The sequence below is a fragment of the Gymnogyps californianus genome, chromosome 3 (genome assembly GCF_018139145.2).
Source record: "Gymnogyps californianus isolate 813 chromosome 3, ASM1813914v2, whole genome shotgun sequence".
In the NCBI taxonomy this organism is placed as follows: domain Eukaryota; kingdom Metazoa; phylum Chordata; class Aves; order Accipitriformes; family Cathartidae; genus Gymnogyps; species Gymnogyps californianus.
Genome location: NC_059473.1, coordinates 100,061,991 through 100,082,209, shown reverse-complemented (window position 1 = coordinate 100,082,209; position 20,219 = coordinate 100,061,991). Strand labels below are relative to the sequence as shown.

General features: G+C 38.3%; 1 protein-coding gene across 3 annotated transcripts; it reads right to left on the bottom strand.

Moving 5' to 3' along the window:
- Positions 1–5,106: 5,106 nt before the first annotated feature.
- RAB23 (RAB23, member RAS oncogene family) lies at positions 5,107–19,952 on the bottom strand. Of its 3 annotated transcripts, none has more exons than XR_007766250.1 (8): positions 19,840–19,952; positions 17,940–18,140; positions 17,009–17,094; positions 11,264–11,420; positions 9,638–9,720; positions 8,246–8,338; positions 7,157–7,378; positions 5,107–5,609 (listed from the first exon to the last, which is right to left on the bottom strand). XR_007766250.1 is itself a non-coding variant. In XM_050894599.1 (7 exons), exons 2-7 carry the CDS (start codon positions 18,092–18,094, stop codon positions 7,239–7,241), a joined length of 714 nt encoding a protein of 237 aa, XP_050750556.1. In that variant the 5' UTR covers positions 18,095–18,140; positions 19,840–19,952; the 3' UTR covers positions 5,107–7,238. The 3 variants fall into 3 exon arrangements, 1 of the variants encoding a protein (XP_050750556.1); XR_007766251.1 differs by having other exon boundaries at positions 5,107–5,534; XM_050894599.1 differs by having other exon boundaries at positions 5,107–7,378.
- Positions 19,953–20,219: the final 267 nt, after the last annotated feature.

The window sequence follows — 20,219 nt, the reverse complement described above, 5'->3', positions numbered from 1 at the left end:
TATTTGTTTCTTCTGTAGGATGGTACTTTTTACGTTTAACGTTACTTACTCTTCGGGTGAGTGGGTTTTTTCTTTCTTTTTCCTTCCACCTTCTCACTCCCTATAATTTCTGCTCATCATCGCCATGCTCCGTGGCTGTGGGTCAAAAGTTGCAGATTTTAGGGTGAGCCTGGAATTTTGCAACGCCCTGTAGCCTGTCAGTCTTGCACTCTCTCACCAAAGGGTGGTGGTCACCGGAGGGGAGCAGGGGGCTCTGTGGCTCAGCCCTTGCCCTTCTGAACTTGGCTCAGATTAAAGCGCAGCTGGAGGGAGCTGGAAGGGCCACGGCTTCCTCGGTGCCTTGAGCGTTACAGCCCGAGCATCACACCTGGATGCTCTCAGAGCACCAGCCCAAGGTGGGAGCTCTTCATGTCAGGCTTCTCCTGCGCGACCGAAGCTCTGGAGCTCCACGGCTTTAAACTCCTTGTATGCGTGCAGGCACGCTGCAGGGGAACTCAGACCTGCGCTTCTTGGAAGCCTCAGCAGCCATGAGGTTACTGTCACTGCATTTTATTTGCAGAAACGGCACTTGAGGTGGGTGCCTCCAAAACCATCAAAAAGTTTCAGCTCTGAGATTGTGAAAAGTTCCTAAGAATTCAGTGAGATTATAATTCCACTTCAAAAATAACTGGTTTATTTTCATATGGTTTAGATCCTTGTGAACTTTAACAAGCACAGTAAATCTTCCGGCTATTTAACAGCATTAAACCCCTTGACAATAATACACAGCGTGGGTTCTCAGAAATCATGCTGTGAAACAGTTAAGTTGAACATGGCTTATTGCTGCTTAGAATATTCCTTCAACATTGGGTTTTTTAAGGCCATTGTAAGGTTATTCCAGCCAAAAGTGTTAAGGGTTTTTTGTTTTCTTTTTTAGATCCTCTTCATTGTACCAATAGCTTAATACATAAAAAGTACTTTTTATGGCACTTGTACTAGCACAAGTGTTTTTGTTCTCAAGGACAAAATGAAGTGATCACAACCTGCATATCTACAGATGAGTTAATAGTGTAGATGAGACTTATTTTCACCTAAGTTAATGGTTTATTTTCAAAATTCTTTCTTCTGTTTGCTTTCTGCTTTCCTAAATCCCATGTTATCTGACCCACAGGAGGTCCACAATACAACCATCACCACCCTCTCCCATGCTTTAAGTTTGCACACTGACATGCCACATCCATTAAGGATCCCACAGATTTGAACAGTCTAATTTTAAAACCAGCAATACTGTCCTTAAAGTTTCTTTCACACAGTCATACCTGTAAGAGAGCAAAAGACACCTTTTTTTTCACTGTAGTTTCATACTGGTTATCTTAAAGTAACTCAAAATAGCTAAACATAGTTGGCATCACACACATGATGGAGATCAACAAAAGAACAGATTGAAGTTTTTCACTTTTTTTAAGTTAGTGCTCAGTTGTCAAAAATCAAAAGACAGTAGGCAAGGCTCAGCAGGCCTTTTCGGCAGAAAAACCAATGAACTTTTGGTCCCGTTATCTCCTGAGCAATAAAAGAGGCAGCGCTCCACTTCCCAGCATGAGCCAGTCTTGGAAACGGGACACTTGCGAGTATGAAACATTTTCCCGGAGATGCCAGAAAGCACCCAGGTGTTTGCAGTGGTTGTCTCGGGGGCTGGCAGCAGCAGGCACGTGAAATGGCCCCCCAGCTCCCTGAAGCGGAACACGATACAGCTGCACAGTACGTGAAAACCCCCACCTAGAGAGCATCAAAGCTTCGGTTTCCTCAAGGTCTTCACTTCCTTGTAGTTAAGCACTTCCCTGACCTAAAAATACGTGACCATAAAAATGTGAGTTGTCTCACATTTCAAGATTTTTTCTTGCCTGAAACATTGCTAATTAATCCTTATTGGGGTGTTAAGCAAGCAAATTGTTTTTCTGTGTGCAAACCTGCATGCAAGAGGAAGGAGGAGTATATTACTTCCCAGATTCCTGAGATACCTGGGTAAAGAGGCAGACCCAGATGCTGAGTTGTATTTTATTAAAAAAGAAAAAAAACCAAAACCAAAACACCCAACCAACCGAAACCCACCAGTGACTATTTACCTGTTTCTTTTCAGAAAATGCATCAGGCATCTTTTGATATATTAGCAAAATTTTAATGCCACTTGCAATGTCTACAACCATTCACTTAAACCTTGTCACTGTATTAGCCAGACCAATCATGAAAAATAAAATGACCAGAAAGAGCAGAACAGAATCCGTATTTCGTATTTGAACTGTGTGGTGAAGAAATCAGAGGCAAGAGCTCAGAAACAGCATTTCCCTTAGATTGGGGTGCCCACACTTGTTCCTTTGAGGGTATCTAACGTGCTGCCTTGGATCCCAACTGTTCGCAACACGTGGACTAGAATCGGGCACACGAGTTTCTCGAGCAGACTCAGGTTGCACAGCTACAGGGTTATAGCAATTTTTTGAAATTTAATACACCGACAATTTAATATAACCACAAAAGTAGTGACTTGTATCAGACCAAACAGTAATCAAATAAACATGTTTAAGTTGCATGATAAAACTAACGTCACTTAGAAGAGAACAGCAGAATTAACTCGTATGGATTTTACAGGAATGGCATGCACAGAATATTCAGTTTCAAACATTTATTTTTCCACTTGAGGATTTACGGTAAGTTATGTTGACTTTTTTTTCTAAAAATGTGTTACATTTACTTGAGATCATGATGGTGATAAAAACAGTTGTGTACAGTATCTGTTTTAACCATTCTGATTCACATGAACTTGCAAATAAGAGTAAGTCATTTATTAGTAACGATGCATCTTTATCCTCGCAATGAGAGTGGTACTTCTCCTGGTCCAGATTAATTTTTACTTTTTTTGACCAACTTTAGTCAGTTCTGCTGAACCACATTTACCTTGGTAAGAGAAGAAAGAACACTCACTCCACAAATTATTTACCAGTATTACCCTACTACTAGAAACCTGAGAATGAGTCTAGTTCAGTACTAGGACTCATCTGGCTTTGACATGACTCGTATAGAACACTTCTTCGACATGGAACTGTTTGAAAGTTTCTCTTATTCTATTACAGCACCTTTCATCTTAAATCTAAGCATTGCTGCCTTTTTTCTTCCGTAATGACGACTCCCTGTTTGGATGCCATATTTAACAGAGAGAAGTATTTTCTTCTGTCAATACTATTTGAGCATTAAAAAGAAGATATGCGCAACCGTTGCTTCCTACAAAAAGATGGTACGGTAGTTTTGATGAAATCAAGCTTGTTGGACCATGCTTGCTCTCTGGTTTACGTACAATTCAGTTGTATTACGAACAATGCAGTTCAGGTACTGCAACTTCAGCCAAAGGTCTATGATTACATTTAGAAAAGCAGGAGGGGCTTACGTACCGTCACTGGAATCCAAGAAGCATGCTTGCTAGTTTGCTGTATGACTGAATTCCCACAAGAGGGTTCAACAGTGCAAATCATTAATTCTATTATTAACTGGTAGTTATCGACTTGAATAGACGAATTAACAGATTCAAAGTGCATGTTCACTGAGTGTTATGCGTGTACCCCTGCATAACCTGCAGGCAGTACAATATGTTCAGCTGCTCAATTCCCTTTAGTATAACGTACATCTACAGAAGTGATGCAAAGGAAAACTACGTGTGAGAGATGCTGTAGCCCAATACTGGAAGGAAAAAAAAAAAACCAAAACAAAAAGATGACAAATGTCACTGAAGCATACAAAAAAATTAAACAGGAAATCAGACTGAGAGTATGGTAATTCAGGCATTTTGACTAAAAAAGGTAACCGTTGCCTTAAGAAATACTGAAAATAAGAAAGCTCCAAAATTGTCTTAAGTGGAATATTTAATTTTTTTTTTAAATTAACCACACACACACACGCACAAAAATCTTAGTGTGATCAGTCTTACAACTTTGAGATTTGTTATTTCCAGTTGGAAATACATCCCTAGCATTACCACTTTGCATCAAATGATGCCCCACGTACTGGGAGAACACCCATTCACTGAATGGATACAACACGGGAGTGACAGATGCTTTAGTGTCATACTCTTTAGTGAATGCCTACTTCACTAAGGCATTAACAATTACTGAAGTTTTCTGCTAGTGGTAGCATTATCAGCCGAAAGCAAAGAATTTTGGCAAGATTCAGATAATACAGCCAATGAGCTATTCAAGAGATATTAACAGATAAAACAGGAGTGCAATTGGCTTAGTCTCAAAGAACAAAACCTTGTCTTGTGGTAGGAACATCTCTTGCTCCTAATCCAGGATGCTGATCTGCCACGGGTGTAACAGAGCGCTACATCCTCTCCCACCATGCAGTCACAGAGATGCACAGAGAAGGACATTTTTATTACCAGCTCTGCACCTGCAGGTTTTGGTAACTAAAACATATGATATTTTAATGAGAACGCTTTGAGTGGAGAATGGGGCAACGTTTGCAATAAAAATTATTCACAAGGGACAATACAAGTGCTAAATGTTTAGGCATGTCTCTTCATCCGAAAGGCGAAAGTTACTCCCACTGAAGGGTGATGTGAATACCTAAGGATTCCTGCAATATGCAAGTCATCTGGTTTACATCTACACACTAAGCCCAGTAGGATAAAAAATGCATTTTCAAGCAGGGTACATGCAAAGCATTCTCCAGAAAAATGCTAATTTGGACAGTCTCCATCTCAGTTGTACTGGAGAACAAGCACTGCAAAGTCACAACAAAGGAAGAGCCACTTTAGATTTAAGATGGGAACAAAATGAAAACTCACTGTTACCCAATGCTGCAAATATATATTCCTACGTTAAAGTATGTGTACTAAATTTCAACATACCCTACATTTAGCAAGTCTGTCAAGTCTCCACCTTTGAAAATGTCTACTGAGTTTTCAGTCCTTACAACAGTGGTTTATAATGACAGACCTTAAATACAAATGGCTTATGTAATAGTACAATGTCCACAGTATAACATGTGACAGTACAAATGGTCATTATACGTAATAAAGACTTACTTTTCAGTACTCTGTACAAAGTCAAACAAGGCAAAAAAGATGTTTCAGACGCTTCGTGGTTTTGTTTCTTTTTCAAGAAAAATGAATAAAAAATGTGAAACTGATGGACAGACAATGAAATGTAAAAGTTTCCATATTAAAAACAGTTGTCAAAATTCTTCATGCATACACTCTATCCTACATCCTGAAGTTGTAAGGTGGCCCCATGATGTACAATCGCAAGTCTTATCCTAAGTACCTTACTTCTTAAATTGCTAAGACAGATAGGACTTGACTCCACTTATACATAAACACAGTGATTAAATGCACTTGTTAAAAAATAAAGGCCTTTATCCAAGAGAAAATATAGGAAACATTACGGTGAAGAACACACAGGTTTGCTGCAATAGCAAAGGGGATCGAGCGCCTTGAAGGCCGCCTTCTTGCCAGCAACAGGAGATGCTCTAACAGCTTGTCAAAGGAACAACGGTACTTGGTAGAAAGTCTAGTATAGTAAACATAAAATACAGAGTTCAGAGATCTTTAGTGTTTCTGCATAACTTGCCACCCACTTCTCTCCCTGCAGACAGTGGGAAAAAAGAGTACATTTCAGTTTTCATACTCATTGACTTAGAAACAAAGTAAGTCAAGCTTCCTACATGAATTCACACAGTGAAAAGTCCTTCCTCCAAAAATATACAGGATTACTCGACTCATTTTCATTCTCATACACCATTTAAAAAACTATTAAAACTCTGAATTTTTTCAAGCAGCATATTTTGCATTTGTCACTGGCAGGTTTGTTGTAGAAATCCTAGAAAGTTAAAATTATATCATACCATACAAAAACATGTAAACAAGATGGATATTTTTTTTAAAAGGCATGCATGTTCTTGAAGAGGATTAAAAAGTGTTTATTTTTGGTAAATAAAAGGTATCTTGCTTAGCATTTTTAAAAGCACCTTAGTGATTTAGGAGCCTAAGTCCAAATAACTTTAATTTAGATTTGGGCTCCTAAACATCTAAATCAATTCTGTAAAATTACTTAAGCACTTTGAAAAATTTTTGCCATGTCTCTGATCTTGCAGAATTAGATTTTCTGTAACCAGCAGCTAACTTTGAATCTGAGACAACATTCAAGATTGTCTCATTCATGTAATTCAGTCATCAGCTGCATTTTTTTTGATCCTCCATAACTTAGTTTATGGTATCTATGAAAAATTTTTCCAAAGATAAATATTTTGTGACACTGCTTTGCAAGTTCCTTTTTCACAGACAACACAGATGCAACAATCAAATTTGAACAGGAATAGGATTATATTATATGTTCCTTCTCAACAGCTATTTGTGTCAAAGACTGTGTTATTTGTTCAACCTGTTAAGACTGAGAAAAACAAACTTACAAAAACATCCGTAGCACAGCATTAGGTAAAAAGAAGGAGCATTTTTGGCACCATACATCTTTAAATCTAAGCTTTTAGGCCCGAAGTATAGCAAGTTAAATGTACACAGTGGCAGCTGGGAAAGCCTCATCGGAAATGCAACATTTTTAAACGAAAATTTTTTTGGAAGATGCTATTTTATGATCATTAGCTGATCTCCAAGTAACGTATACACTGGAATTTAGCCTAAATATTCATACCAAATGTTTACACATATACCTTAGCACTCATATATATAATACAAGTATATTGCACCGCAGAACTGCCAGAATCCATATTAATATAGTCAGGCATAAAATGTAGTGTCTTCTTTTTGCTCTTCATTTATCTTCTTAGTGTCCTGACTAACCAATTCTAACATTTTCTTTGAAATTTGGTTGCAAGATTGCTACTGTACCTTGGGCCATAGTGTTATGGTCTGTACCTATACTTGTAAGTATTTTCCTTACGTTAAATGTGCTTTGCAATTCAACAATACCTGGTTCATAGCTCTGTAAATAATTCCTCGACAAAGGAGAAGCTTGCCTAATTTTTACAAAGTGCACAGGGCAGCCACGGTTCTGTGTTTTGCCACCAGGTGTCCCACGCTACACACCAAAAAACACTGCATCAGCAAGTTTATATAAATCCATCCTCTATCAAGGATCCCATAGGCACAAGATTTGCTAAAGCACGGTAAAAATACCTCTACAGCTGGCTTTATTCTGTATTCATTTGCACAACTTCATCCAATTCACCGGGTTGCTTTTTTCCCCTCCAAAAGTGGTCTAAGGTATGCTGCAGTTGCTAAAAGGACTTCTGTTTTTCTTGGTCCTCTGTTTGTTTGGTCTAAGGTTGATGACATCTCCACCATTAAGAGTGCTAGAATTTTGGTTGGAGTGACTTCCCCCAGCTGTATTAAAAACACCTACAGAATTTAAAGACAAGAAAAGTATTTGTATTTCTTTACTTCCTGCAGCATAATACATTAACAGTTAAGACGCAACACTTTCTAAGGCATAGCAGTGCACCTCAAATGCATATTCTAGTTTTTAAAGGCCTTATCTATTTCTGAGTCAATTTTGCAGCTAAATTTGAAGTAGAGCCAGTTGGAATTACTAGCCAGGCAGTATTTAAAGCTGGTATACATCTATGTAATTGAAGCGCAGCATATGCACTCATCTGCTTATGTGTATGCTACTAATTGCACGGTAACAAAGTTATGGTTAGTTGAGTAATATAATAAAAGAAAAACATGACAACTTTAAAGTTAGAAACTTTGCTGAGATAAAGGTAAGGAAAAAGCCTGAATAAAAAGGGAGTGCTTTAAGGAAAATAAACGAACTGACTCAGAAATGCTTTAAAGAAGGACTACAGAAGTTCAGTGTTCCCTTACAAAAGGCAGTTTACAAAGACCTTCTGATTACATGCCAGATTCTTTCACCGTGAGTCTCCTGTAAATCTGCACCAAGATGAGTAATACTAATACTAATTCCATTAAAAAAACCCAACAAGCATCCTTTGTCAAGTCCTTACACAATGTTTGTTTAAACGAATTTAATAAAAGGGCACTTGCCAAACATTAGCTAGAAATTTAGAACATCAGTCTGACAGTCTTGTAACTTTAGGGAGTCACAAAGTTATTTTACAGAAGGGAAGGAGACAATATCCTAAGATAGGAAGGTAATAATTAGACCCTGATTCACCCTGTATTAACTCCATAAGGAAACAGATGAGACCATAAGCTTTGATGGCACAAAATACTGTTTCTGTTTTTTTATTACAGTATACATACCAATCTTGTTACTGCTTGTATGTACTAGTTCTGGATCTTCAGCTGTTTGTTGCTTGAGCCTTTGAAGATATTTATCAGCCAAATACTTAAAAACTGGAATGTTAAAAAGAAAAAAGGTACATCAGAGTATGCTTAAAAATAATCTTCATATCAATAATACCAATTTTGTATCAAAATTCCGCATGGTGACAAAAGTGCATTTGACACCACAGGTTTAGCATGATCTGGTAAGTGATTCTCTCTCGGCAGGCCTGTGTACCTGAGCAGAATCCAGATTAGTCCAGTGTCTACCCAGGTCTTACACTTTGCAGTACTAAAGTCTTGCACAGCAGACGGAAACATCTCAATACTCCTGTAATAAAGCTGGCACATACATATTGCCAAATGTTCCAATTTGTGCAACTTGGAACTTTTTAAAGTTATGTAGGAATTTAATATATATATTTTTTGCAAGAAGCCTTAGAATAATAGCAGTCACGTAAAGTAAGTCTATTAATAAAACTTGGCAGCAACATTTTTCTAATTAACTAATGCTACCCTCATTTTATTGGGGTATAAAAAAGGGGTATAAAAAAAATCTACCTAGGATTCTGAAAAAATATACAACTACAGGAGAATTTTCAGAACCTGTGTTATGATTATTTACATTTGTAATTAATAACTCATGTAAAGATGATACAGAAACATTTTACGTGTTCTCTTGCAGATTTTTTTCCCAAGGTGAATGATGTTAACAGAGAAGAAACAATTAGTTTACTATTAAGTTTGCCTGATTAAACAAAAAATAAGTTATCAGAGACTGTAATTCACGATTATTCAAACTTACCCCACAAAAGACAGTGACTGAATTTTATAACAGTACTCCTATGAAATTAAATATATACATTAAAAATTGATACTTGGGAACTAGTAAAATACCACCAGTAGACAAAAAGCTGCAAGAGATCCAATCTTTTAATGTACTTTATTTAAATGTAACTAAACTATGAAATAATTGTATATCTCAATTATTTATTAACTATTAACAGTTACAAAACAATCTGTTCAACAATTTGTATATTGTAGTAATTGAACTTCTACATACAATTTTTTAAAAGCTCAGTGCTTACTGACAGTCACTAGGACTAAGCAGCCTTAACACACTGGCACTTCTAAATATTGAAGCTATGCACTGTTTGTGGAAGAGAAAGGGAAGACGTACACAAAGAAATGGGCCTAACACACTGATATCAAGTAATTCTAGCTATGTTTAAAGTGTGCTGCTAAGAAATATAAAAAGGATTGCCCACAGCATGCAACAACATGGGAAGTAACAGATCAGCTCCAAACTAGAGATGTACAGTGCTACACAGCAGAGGGCAGGACAGACACCTACTCTGCTGTATCTCATACCTTCAGTTACGTTTAGGTCTTCCTTCACAGATGCTCGGTAGAACCTTAATTTTAGCTTTTTTGCCAGTGCTTCTGCCTCTTCACTGCACAACAGAAGACGACTTTGTAAATATTAATTTGTATTATTTGTCAGCACTTATAGACAAAATGCTTTGTGGCAAGTTAAAACATGGCAAGGTGGCTTAAGAAACTCAGTCAAAAAATACCTGATCCTTAATTTCTTTACAATATCTCCACTATAATAAGAAGGTATTTCACATGCAGTTTCTTTATGATTAAAAGTAATTGCTTTTCAGTATTTATTGACTTCATTAACTAAAATTTCCCAGTGGTTCGAAGACAGGTGTCACTGAAACCAAAAGGAAGGAGGCTGTAATCAGAATTACAGCACTAGAATCAGAACAATTACCACTGCAAAGTCAAAACAACAACAACAAAGTAATCCTTAAGTATATTTTAATGAAGCAGTAGACTATGCAATCAGATGAGTGCAGAGATGAAATAAAGAATTACTTTTTGCTGTGAAGTGAAAGAGAACTTGTGTTAAATTTTAAGGAAAAGCTGACAAAACTTATGAAAATTTCACCAAGGCAAATCACATAATCAGAAAGATGAAGCTACTGAGGCAGATGGAGTATTCTGAGAGAAAACCTAAGTGACATACCATGAATAAAGGAGGAGTTCAAATGCATTTTTGCTTTTCCCTTGAAAAATCCTCAGTATTCTTTGCAGAGGGAGCAGAAGCTGATTTATGTCATCAATGATAGCAAACAGAGAACAAAGAAAGCCAGTGCAGGAAACAACAAAAAGAAGAAATAATTTAAATCTGTCAGGAGATGGTAGAAATAAAGAAGTGGAGAATGATCAACTTCATCATGCAGTATTTTCTACATGATATGCTGTAGTAAATAAAAGTTAGCATTTGTTAAGCTGATTTTATGGCAAGAATGAAATTGGTCGTATATACAAATGCAGAATGAACTGACAGTAAAATCTGTAAAGACAAATATAGTGAAGAAGGATCAGCACCATGCAGTCTGAGAATATTAACAGATATGTATTTCTGTAGAGTTATAATGTTTTGATAAAAATGAGCAATAAAAACAAATTAAAGAAAGGGAAGCAAAGAATATTAAGATACTTTTTCAAACAACCTGTTTAATACTTCATCATTTTAGCAAGCATTCACTAGCCAAACTAGACAATGTAACTTCACTGGTGCACAGCACAGTTTAACAGTAACTGTAAATTTTAACAGGAGAGAAAATTTACCGTTTTAGAATTTCTGATTTAAAAAAAAAAAAAAAAAGAGAGAGAGAGAATCATATCATGGCACAACCAAACTCTTCATGCTACTCCTTTATTTTTTGGCTGACACTTCAGCAGGCGGCGTGAACCAAACAGAAAGCTCCTAGCCTGGCAAGCATATCTGCCCAAGTAACTACACTCATGCAGCAATACCTGTCACCTGTGCTTCTAGGGCACGTTTTGATGCAGGGCATAGGTTTGACAACCTAGATATCGTAAGTCTTCACCAGACACTCCCATAGTTTGATTTTTTTTTTTAAACATGTGTATACAGGGGGCATATATTGTTCTTTAAAAACAGTAAGATAAAACTCCTACTTCTTTATACACGAGTCATCAAGAAGATCAATCTTATTCTGCACAAGAACTGTGGGAATGTCTCCAACTTCGGTCATGACTTTCTCCTTCCAGGTAGGGATTGCTTTGAAGGACTCTCTGTCAGTCGTAGAAAACACAAGAACACAAGCCTGGGCTCCTAAAAATATACAAATCAATTACAAAGACAAATAAATACAAATCAACCAACAAACATTAAAAAAAAAGAAGAATCATATATAATGTATTTCAAACATGAGGGATTTTTCAAGATTCTTCCATAAAAGTGTACTTCTACCACCAGCTTGTGTCAAACTAATGGTCATAAATTCCCCAAATGAAAACAGATTGCCATATTATTTTCATCATTATACCCATTCTTCATGATGGCTACGGTCTGTTACCTTTCAAGCTATTTCCAGCATGGTGCATGCATGCAGGGGAAAGGAATAGGAGGGGGTGTGGAAAGGCTGGAAAAAGAGAAAGGGAGGTTTGCTTACTGCTCGCTGTTTTCCAGACAGCTTAATGGAGGCCAGAATGCAAATATTTTTCCATATGCAGTATCTGTAAAGCACACTTCACATTATCCTTTGTGCCACAGTAATTTGGATTTTGAAAAGCAGAAAACTTTCAGTTTTCAGAGAAAGGTGTGATTATTTCAAGTAAATTGTTTAGTAGCTTTTTGGAGAAAATAAGTGTATTTCTAATTCATACTCATTCTATCACAGCACTATGATAAATTATACAAAACCATAACAAAAATGGTACAAAACATTTTGTAACAGCCTTAGCAAACAATAGTTAAAACCCATGGATACTGAGAAGGTACTTCCACATTTGAAATATTAGCAAGCGGTCTTTTGACTGTCCAGTAGCCCTTTGTTATCCTCAAGAAACTACTTTTCTTTGCATGAAGAAACACTTTATTATTTATATGCCTTTAATATACTTGATATTTAGTAACAGAGTGTAAAAGGAATAGATAGCTAACGTCTTTGAGATTCCAGTGTTATCTTGTGGCGAATATCCCAACCTAATTACATATAGCATGAAAAATTATTTCATCAGTATGAATTTTCTTTTATCTATGAGTTTCACCAAGTATCCCCCATTCCTGTATTCTGTTTGTCTTTGTATTTCTTTGACACAAAGCACTCGAGTTCTTTTATTAAGTTTCCTTTTATTTATCTTTTCAAAGCCAAGTTCAGTCTATCTTTATGAAAGTTTTCCTATGCTCTTTAACATTCTTTCCCATACCGTTAAGACCCTTCTGGTATGGTTTTATACAGAATAGTAAGAACTGCCCTCAGAATTTCAAATCGAGCTCTGCAATAAAACAGTAGCAACGTAGTCTTCCGTAATTTTCCCTATTACTTGTGTTCTAAAATTTTGTTTGTCTTCCCTAATGTCCACACCATATTCTAATGCATGCAATTCTTCTGATGCAATTCCACTTAGAATCCTGTGAGATAGGTGTAAAATTAATTATTCTTTACGAAGCAGGTTACTTTGCATTTGTCAATGCTGAATTTAACCTGTCGTCTCGCAGTCTAGCTTAATAAAGCCTCTCAAGTTCTTTGCTCTGCTGGAGATCAGAATATTTATTGAAAGACTCTCAGCATCTGTAAACATCACCTTGTTCAGTTTTAGACTAAGAAATCCATTGTGAAGTTTCCACTTTAAGGCACTTTCACTTCATCCCTCTCCTTCCACCCATTCCTTCTGAATGCTAAAACACGGAGATAACTTGGTAATAGTAAGTTTAGAAGGAAAAGTCCTAGCATGTGGTAGGTAAAAAGGGGGTGACTTAAAACATCAGACCTCCTTATTCAATTTAGATGTAAGATGTAGAATGTAGAATGCAGTGGACACAAACAGTAAAAATAACTCGGCTTCGCCATATTGCTTTTTAAAGAGAACTATATGATAGGCTCTAATCAGGAATCAAACTGAAATATTTTTGAGGACCTTCAAGATTCTGACATTTAAAGGTTCTTACCAGAAAGTTAACAAACAACAGTAAATGAAAGTGTCTTCCGTCATGAAGAGATACACCTGTATATCAACAATGACAAATTCTGTACATATATTCTATATGTAATTGTGTATTTCCAAACGTCTGCTGAAGGTTTTGATCACTGGATTGTAAGACATATGAGAATTTACTAATCCAATAACCCTGCAAAATGCTTATTTAAGAAGAGAAGAACACAAGGAGTATTCTTCTCATGCTCAATTCAAAACAGTATCATCAAATGTGATCTTTCTGAAAGTATGCTTCAGTATAGTGCAGAAGTTAGTACGGCAACAGAGTTCACCAGAAGATGCTGCAGGGCAGAGATCTTACTAGGTAAATTCTTTTAATCTTCTAAGAATATTGCTAAATACTCAATATTTTTATTGAGAACATAAACAAGTTTAAGAAATTATAATGTCCATGTAGGAGCTCTAAGGAGAAAAAAAAAAAAAAAGAAAAAAGACAAAAGCCAGGATTTAGGCATTTAAACACCTTACCGTCAGTCACTGCATACAGAATTCAAGAGAGTCAGTAACATCATTATCTCACTCATCCACTCCAAATGGAGTCATACACCACCTCTGTCATACAACAGATTGTGCACAACAACAGACACCAGCAGCAAAGGCACAAGATAGTATCAGACAGGAGCATAACAGCTAAAACCAGGATGTTCTTGATGAATATTTTAAATCAAAGTTCTTTTGTAAGGAGCTGTTTCATAAAGCTACTTTAAAGTACTGAAGAAAAGGACATTGGATTTTTTGTGTGCAATTACTGCTTTGATAACCTCTGCATCTTCATTTTAAAAAGGTTCCAACTGGCTGCAGAATCACTGCTATGATATTCATACCTAGACTAATTCAGAAAAAACTTAAGAGAGCAGTGCTAGCATCTCTACTTGATTCAAGTAGAGCATAAGCTTGTCAGCTGAGTAGGTCTCAAAGATCCTCAGCAGACCATCCCATCCCCACAGACTCTGTAACTGCGTTTTCTCCTTTCATAATGGTACAAAGCCTATGTAATAGAAAATATGTAAAGAAATTCCTTGCGATGAGTGGACTCACACAGGGCTTTATACTTGGCACCTATTCATTTCACTCTTCTGTTCTTTGCCTCAGCGTTTTCAGGCTATGACAGAAAACACACGTTCTCTATAAAATTGATGGTGGCTCCTTCAGCCTTAAACTGAGATAAAATGCAAAGTCAATGACATCATCATCCAGAAGTTCTTGTTTACTGTTCATGTTCTAACTGCTGTGGATCCTGGCTGTCTTTAACAGGCTTAGCAGGGTTTAAGGTCTCACTAACAGTATCCAAAAGAGGGCTGCCTTGCTCCAAATTGGACCAGAACAGGCTTGCAGCCCTCCCATTATCGTAGTTCCTACAGCCGAAAGTGGTTGACAAGTGCAAGCTACAGCAATGCTATGAAGGCTTGAGAAATACGAAATCTAACTACTGTGCAACAAAATGAGGAACCTGAGAATTTGACTAGTCAGCAACTGAACAACAGACTAATGAGCAAGATGTCTGTTTTCCATCAAAAACCTAACAAGGGTCTACTCAAGATACCAGTGGCAGCGGATGGAAGAGGATGCATGCACGAAGAAGTGATCAAATACTGCTTTGAGAAACGTCTGTAACATGGACAGAACACATAGTGCTGCTAATGACAGCCACTTGTGTATGTGCTTAGCATGTAAACGAAGTACCTAGCCAATTAGAAAATGTGTGACTTTCATCGGATAGAAACTGGTAAGATGCATGATACAATACAAAAAAGAAATTATTAAACATATACAAAGCTTCCTTCAACTCTTTGAATTTAGGCTGCTGGACTGCTTGCATCGTATGATCATGGGCATGCAGCTACACTGGCTGCACATATTCGCCTGTATGTAGAAAACCACATGACATATCCACTGTCAGCTCCAATTTTGTTTCTCTGCAAGGCTGAATGAATTTGGTCCCTGGACAAGACGGGCTCAGAAACAGGCTCTGAAGCATTCATTGTGTGACCACGGATGAGCAGCCGATCCCTGAAGAACTGAAAATACACAAGGTTCCAGGACAGTATGTAAGCCCTAGTGTAATGATAGTGGGACAGTGACCTGTGGGAGAGGCAGACCTTGAAGTAATAGCCAGCATCTATCTTACCTACCTTAAGAGGTGTCCTCCCTTTATCAGCAATAACTGGCAATGAAATCCTTGCATTTCCAAAAGTAAGCTTGACCTTTTGCTTCTATAATATTGTGCTTGCAGACCCGATGCTAAACCAAAATTGCATTCCAAGCTTTTATAATTTCCCTTGTCCTTCATGAGTCAAAGTCTAGTGCAGAACAGTCACTGTATCCAATAGCTTGAACTGTTAATATATCCATCATGCTGTCTACAATGTGTATCCACAGGATGACTATGTCCTGTTTCACAGTAGCCTCTTCAGTATAAAGATCTTGCAGGTAGAGATCTAACTGCACTATGCTGGGCACAAGTCATGAGCAAGATTTCAAGATACTCAAGATACGCTGTAAGTGAAGCCAGTAAGTGTACTTTAAAGTTCTTCTGAACACTCCATATTTTAGCATATCAGTCCCAGTAATTAGGAGAAAAAGACTTTGGCTTGGAACAACTGAGGAGAGCAAAGCACACGAGAACTGAAGGCCAGGATAGTACAAAGGAAGCTCCAAGAGAATCAAGTACGACCTTCTAAAATTCATATGCTGAAGTTGTCAGCTGTAAAATAACAGAATTATCTATTTCCACACGAGGATAAAAAGGAATAGGAAAAGAAATATCTTTCTCTGAAGAAATGGTAATCATCAATTACAAGTGACAACCAGAAATATTACAAAAACGCTCCACCCTATTAGTTGCCAAAAACGATCATGAAATATGAAAAAGTCAGAGGACTATACCACCTTGAAACAGCACAGCATAACTATTATTTTATCTCTAAATGAGGTAATTTTTCTAAGATTTTATACCATAGTGATATATTTTTCCCAGCCATCAGGTAATTAGTTTGACAAGAACTGAATGATGGAATCTTTGCCAAGTCATTCGTATCTCTCATGTTAAAAAACAAAAGGAAAGATTTTTCACAACCATTGTTATATTATATGCAAAGAAAGTCTAAGTATGCAATTTGTAACTGGCTAAATAGATAATCTACCTTTATATGACTGAATAACATAGTTTCTATTTTATGAACTAAATACGCTTTCCTTATTACTCCGTTGTGTTAACGTGTTCAAGGCAGTCTGTACCAGCAAGAGAACTGTTGTGCCTAGTAAACTATCTTTGTAGGATGACTGGTAGATTTTTTTTCCCTTGGATTAATTTCTAAGTGCCTCAGCCATAGTTTCTGGAACATTTACAAATATGTGTCTTACAGAAGTAAGAAAACACTTTTAGAGGGAAAAATACAGTTTTGCATTTGACTGCCTGAATGGCTACATTCTGTCCAGTTTCTGTGCAGATATTTGTCTCATTTTGTTCTATGTTTTTTAAAGGGCACTACTAAGCATCCTGCATAAAGTGACATTTAATTAAGGCAAGGATCTTACATGAAAGGGAAAAACATTTAAGAACTGAAAAAGGTGAAATAAAAATGCTTTGCACACACACAAAATAACTAAAATTCTTAATACAGAGATAGGAAAATATCTTAGAGATGTGCAGACCAAAAAAGAAAAAACCCAACTGCCAAATAACAAATATAGTATTTTCACCTCTATAGTAGGCCTTAGTTATTGCATCAAATTCTTCTTGACCCGCAGTGTCCCATAACATTAGCCTGACATCTTCATCATTAACTCTGAAATAAACGACACAGTTTTGTAATCAATACAACAAACAAGAGCAGTTCAAAACAACGTGGAAATATTTCTATGTCTACAATGTAAGAGTAATTCAGTTCAAATTTAACTTCATTTAAATACAATGTAACTTAATATTGATAATGGTTCACCTCTGTAACACGCTATGGCAATAGTCCCTCAATTACATTACATGCTCTTTCCTGACAATCCATATTACATTTTCCTCTTCCTTTCCTCCTCTTCCTCTACATTTCCCTCTATGAGGAAAAATAATACAGACTTCAAAACAAAACTTAGGTGCCTGAATAATGGTCCTTTTGTCTTTTTAATCAGCTTACAAAATTTATAGAATTTTCTTACTTCTCATTACCATAGTATTTTTAATTTTATCAAACATAATTGGGTATTATCTGCTTATATCACATAAAGAGACTAAGTCTATAGCATATATAGTTATTTTTTTCCCCACAGTTATTTTAATCTATATTGGCTAATAAATTTGTGTAATCATTTTATCATAAGCACTTCCACTTCCTCCACAAGAAATAAAAAAAAAAAATAAAAATCAACAGGTGGTAGAATACAAAGAAACTTGTCAAAAAGCTTAGTACGACAGAGGTTCCAAATTTTATTTTGCCTTTGATTTATAATTCTAAATCTTGTATGGAAAATAGTGTGATATAATTTTAGCCCATTGTGCAAGAGAGAAAATAACTCCCTTGACTGTGCTTTGGAGACAGCAGGCCTTGCTTCAAGCCTTTGTAAATCTTAGGATTACAACAGAACACAGAAATAGAGGGAAAGGTAAAAATCAATAGTATGGCATCTGTTTAACACGTACTGGATTTGTCTTTCCAGGAAATCTACACCAATAGTTTTCTTGTAGTCTTTTGTAAAAATCCCCTTGCAATATCGCTGAATCATACTGGACTTTCCAACAGCTCCATTTCCTACTACCACCACCTTGATGGCCACCTCCATATCTTCTTCCAACATCTTTGCAGCCAAGTGACTCTCTAGCTTATTCAGGAAACTATCGATTCTGTAAACAAAATAAATAGCTATGTTCATAAAAATGCTGTGAAAAGAAAGCAAGAGGAAATATGATCACACATTAGGATTCACAAAGATTGCACAATTTATTTTCAGCTCTGCCACAGGCTGCTTAAGTGACCTCGGGCAAGTTATTTAGCCAGTCTGTACTTTGATTTGCCACTTATTAATTGGAAATTAATATAACTATTCATAAAAAATATCCTTCTACTGTACGAATGTATTGTCATATGTTGATTACATTCCTGATGCTCCACTGCTAACACATACAAGATGCTCAACTGATCAACCTAGCATGTAGCATGAGTCTGAAGTACGGCAGCTTCTAACGTCAGCCACTGTTCTCTTATACTCAGTTCTGGTATCGTCACCTAACACCAACACTGATGCTTTGAAGACATAAACCTACATCATTCTGTGATTATATCCCTTACTCCAGTTCTTATGAACTTGTCTAAATTTGTCTTTCTGAGGAAGTCGATAAAAATCATAATCAAATAAATTTATGCACTCTTATTCATTTAATTTTTACAATGTGAATCAAAACAGTAAACGTATAAATATTATTGGGTAATTCTGAAGATAATGCACTTTCCAAAGGTCTTTTTTTTAAACGAGAAATTGAATAATCCAACTGTCTGAAAACATTTTTTAAGTGTTTAAACTTTGAGATAATTTATTTTATCAATACTCAATACACAAGTTATTTACATTTAAAAAGTCTGCATCATAAGTATATTAGGTGTGACCATAATCTTGCATCACACCGCCACTGCAGGGGAGCCACCTAATTTCTCTCTGATTTAATTTTGCCCGGGTACACTGCACATTAACTAGAGACAAAGCCAAGTTGCTGAAGTACATGGACAAAGTTCACAGCGCAAGCGGTTATAGCGGACACAGAGATTTTTATATAAAATAAAATTCCAATGTGCAAAAATGGAAAATAATTCATTGGGCTTACTGCAAAGATACTTCATTCAAGTTTTGGGTTGGTTTTTTTTTTTTTATGAGGAAGAAATAGAAGCGCACGTAAAAGCTAGGTTTCCCCCGCGTTTTACTGTGCGAGGATATCATCACAGTAACACTTCGCATCTGCAGAGCAGCAAATTTCCTCCCAAGAAGTAAGTAACCCTCTTTTCAAAGGAGGGGAAAATACACCTATTTTAAAGACTTTGCCCACCACCACACACACGCACGCACCCCGCGCTGGAAGCGCTGGGCTACCCGATACCCTCGCTCCGGCTCACCAGGCAGATAATGTTTCTGGATCGCCTTCGGCTGCATTAAACATTAGTATGCATGCATTTTTATCGGGTATTCGGCAAGCACCGCTAGAACTGCCGCTAGGTCGGCCCCCACGAATCCGGATGGCCGTTTTAAGCGAGGACCTACGCTCGGCGGAGACAGCCGTTCGGTGGTCTCCGCGCAAGGGACTGCCCGCGGCCACCTCCCGGCCCTGCCCGTGGGGCGCCGCCGCCGCCGCGGCCACGCTGAGGGCGGAGGCTCGGCCGGCCGGCCGCCCCGGCCCCCTCCCGCGGCCCCGGCCCCTCCAGCGCCCGCCCCACCGCATCCCCGGCGCCGCTCCCCGCCAGCCCGCCCGGCCCGGCAGCACCCTCCCGCCTCGGGGCGCCCCCAGCCACCGCCGGGGCCCCGGTTCCCGCCTGCCCGCGGCCCCTCTCACCGACCCCTTGCAGGAACGGGGCGGGCGGCGCTCCCTCACAGGGCACGGCGGCGGCTCCACCTCAGCGACGGCGAGGGTGGGAGGCAGGGAAGGGGAGAAGGAGGGAAGGCGAGAGGAAACCGCTCGCTGGGGCCGACCCAACCCGGACGCACATCCCGGCTCCCCCGCCCGGAAACGCCGTCAGGACCGGGGGCGCCGCTCGGGGAGGCTCCCGCCCGCTGCCTCCGCCCCCGCGGCGGCGGCCCCCGGCCCGCAGGCGCCGGCGGGGAGACGGGAGGCGGCCGGGGCGCTCGCCGGGGACTGGACGGGTGCGGGCAAGCGCGGGGGTGGGGGCTGGCCGGCAGCCCCTCCCGTGGGGTTCGGCTTCGGGGCCGTTGGCCGCCC

Excerpts from the sequence above, each read along its gene's own strand:
- RAB23 (XM_050894599.1), bottom strand. The coding sequence starts at position 18,094 with ATGTTGGAAGAAGATATGGAGGTGGCCATCAAGGTGGTGGTAGTAGGA. Across the intron at positions 11,421-17,008 it reads AACTAAGGCCTACTATAGAG|GAGCCCAGGCTTGTGTTCTT; the intron begins GTGAAAATACTA and ends GTATATTTTTAG. Across the intron at positions 7,379-8,245 it reads TACAAGCAGTAACAAGATTG|GTGTTTTTAATACAGCTGGG; the intron begins GTATGTATACTG and ends TAAATTCTGTAG.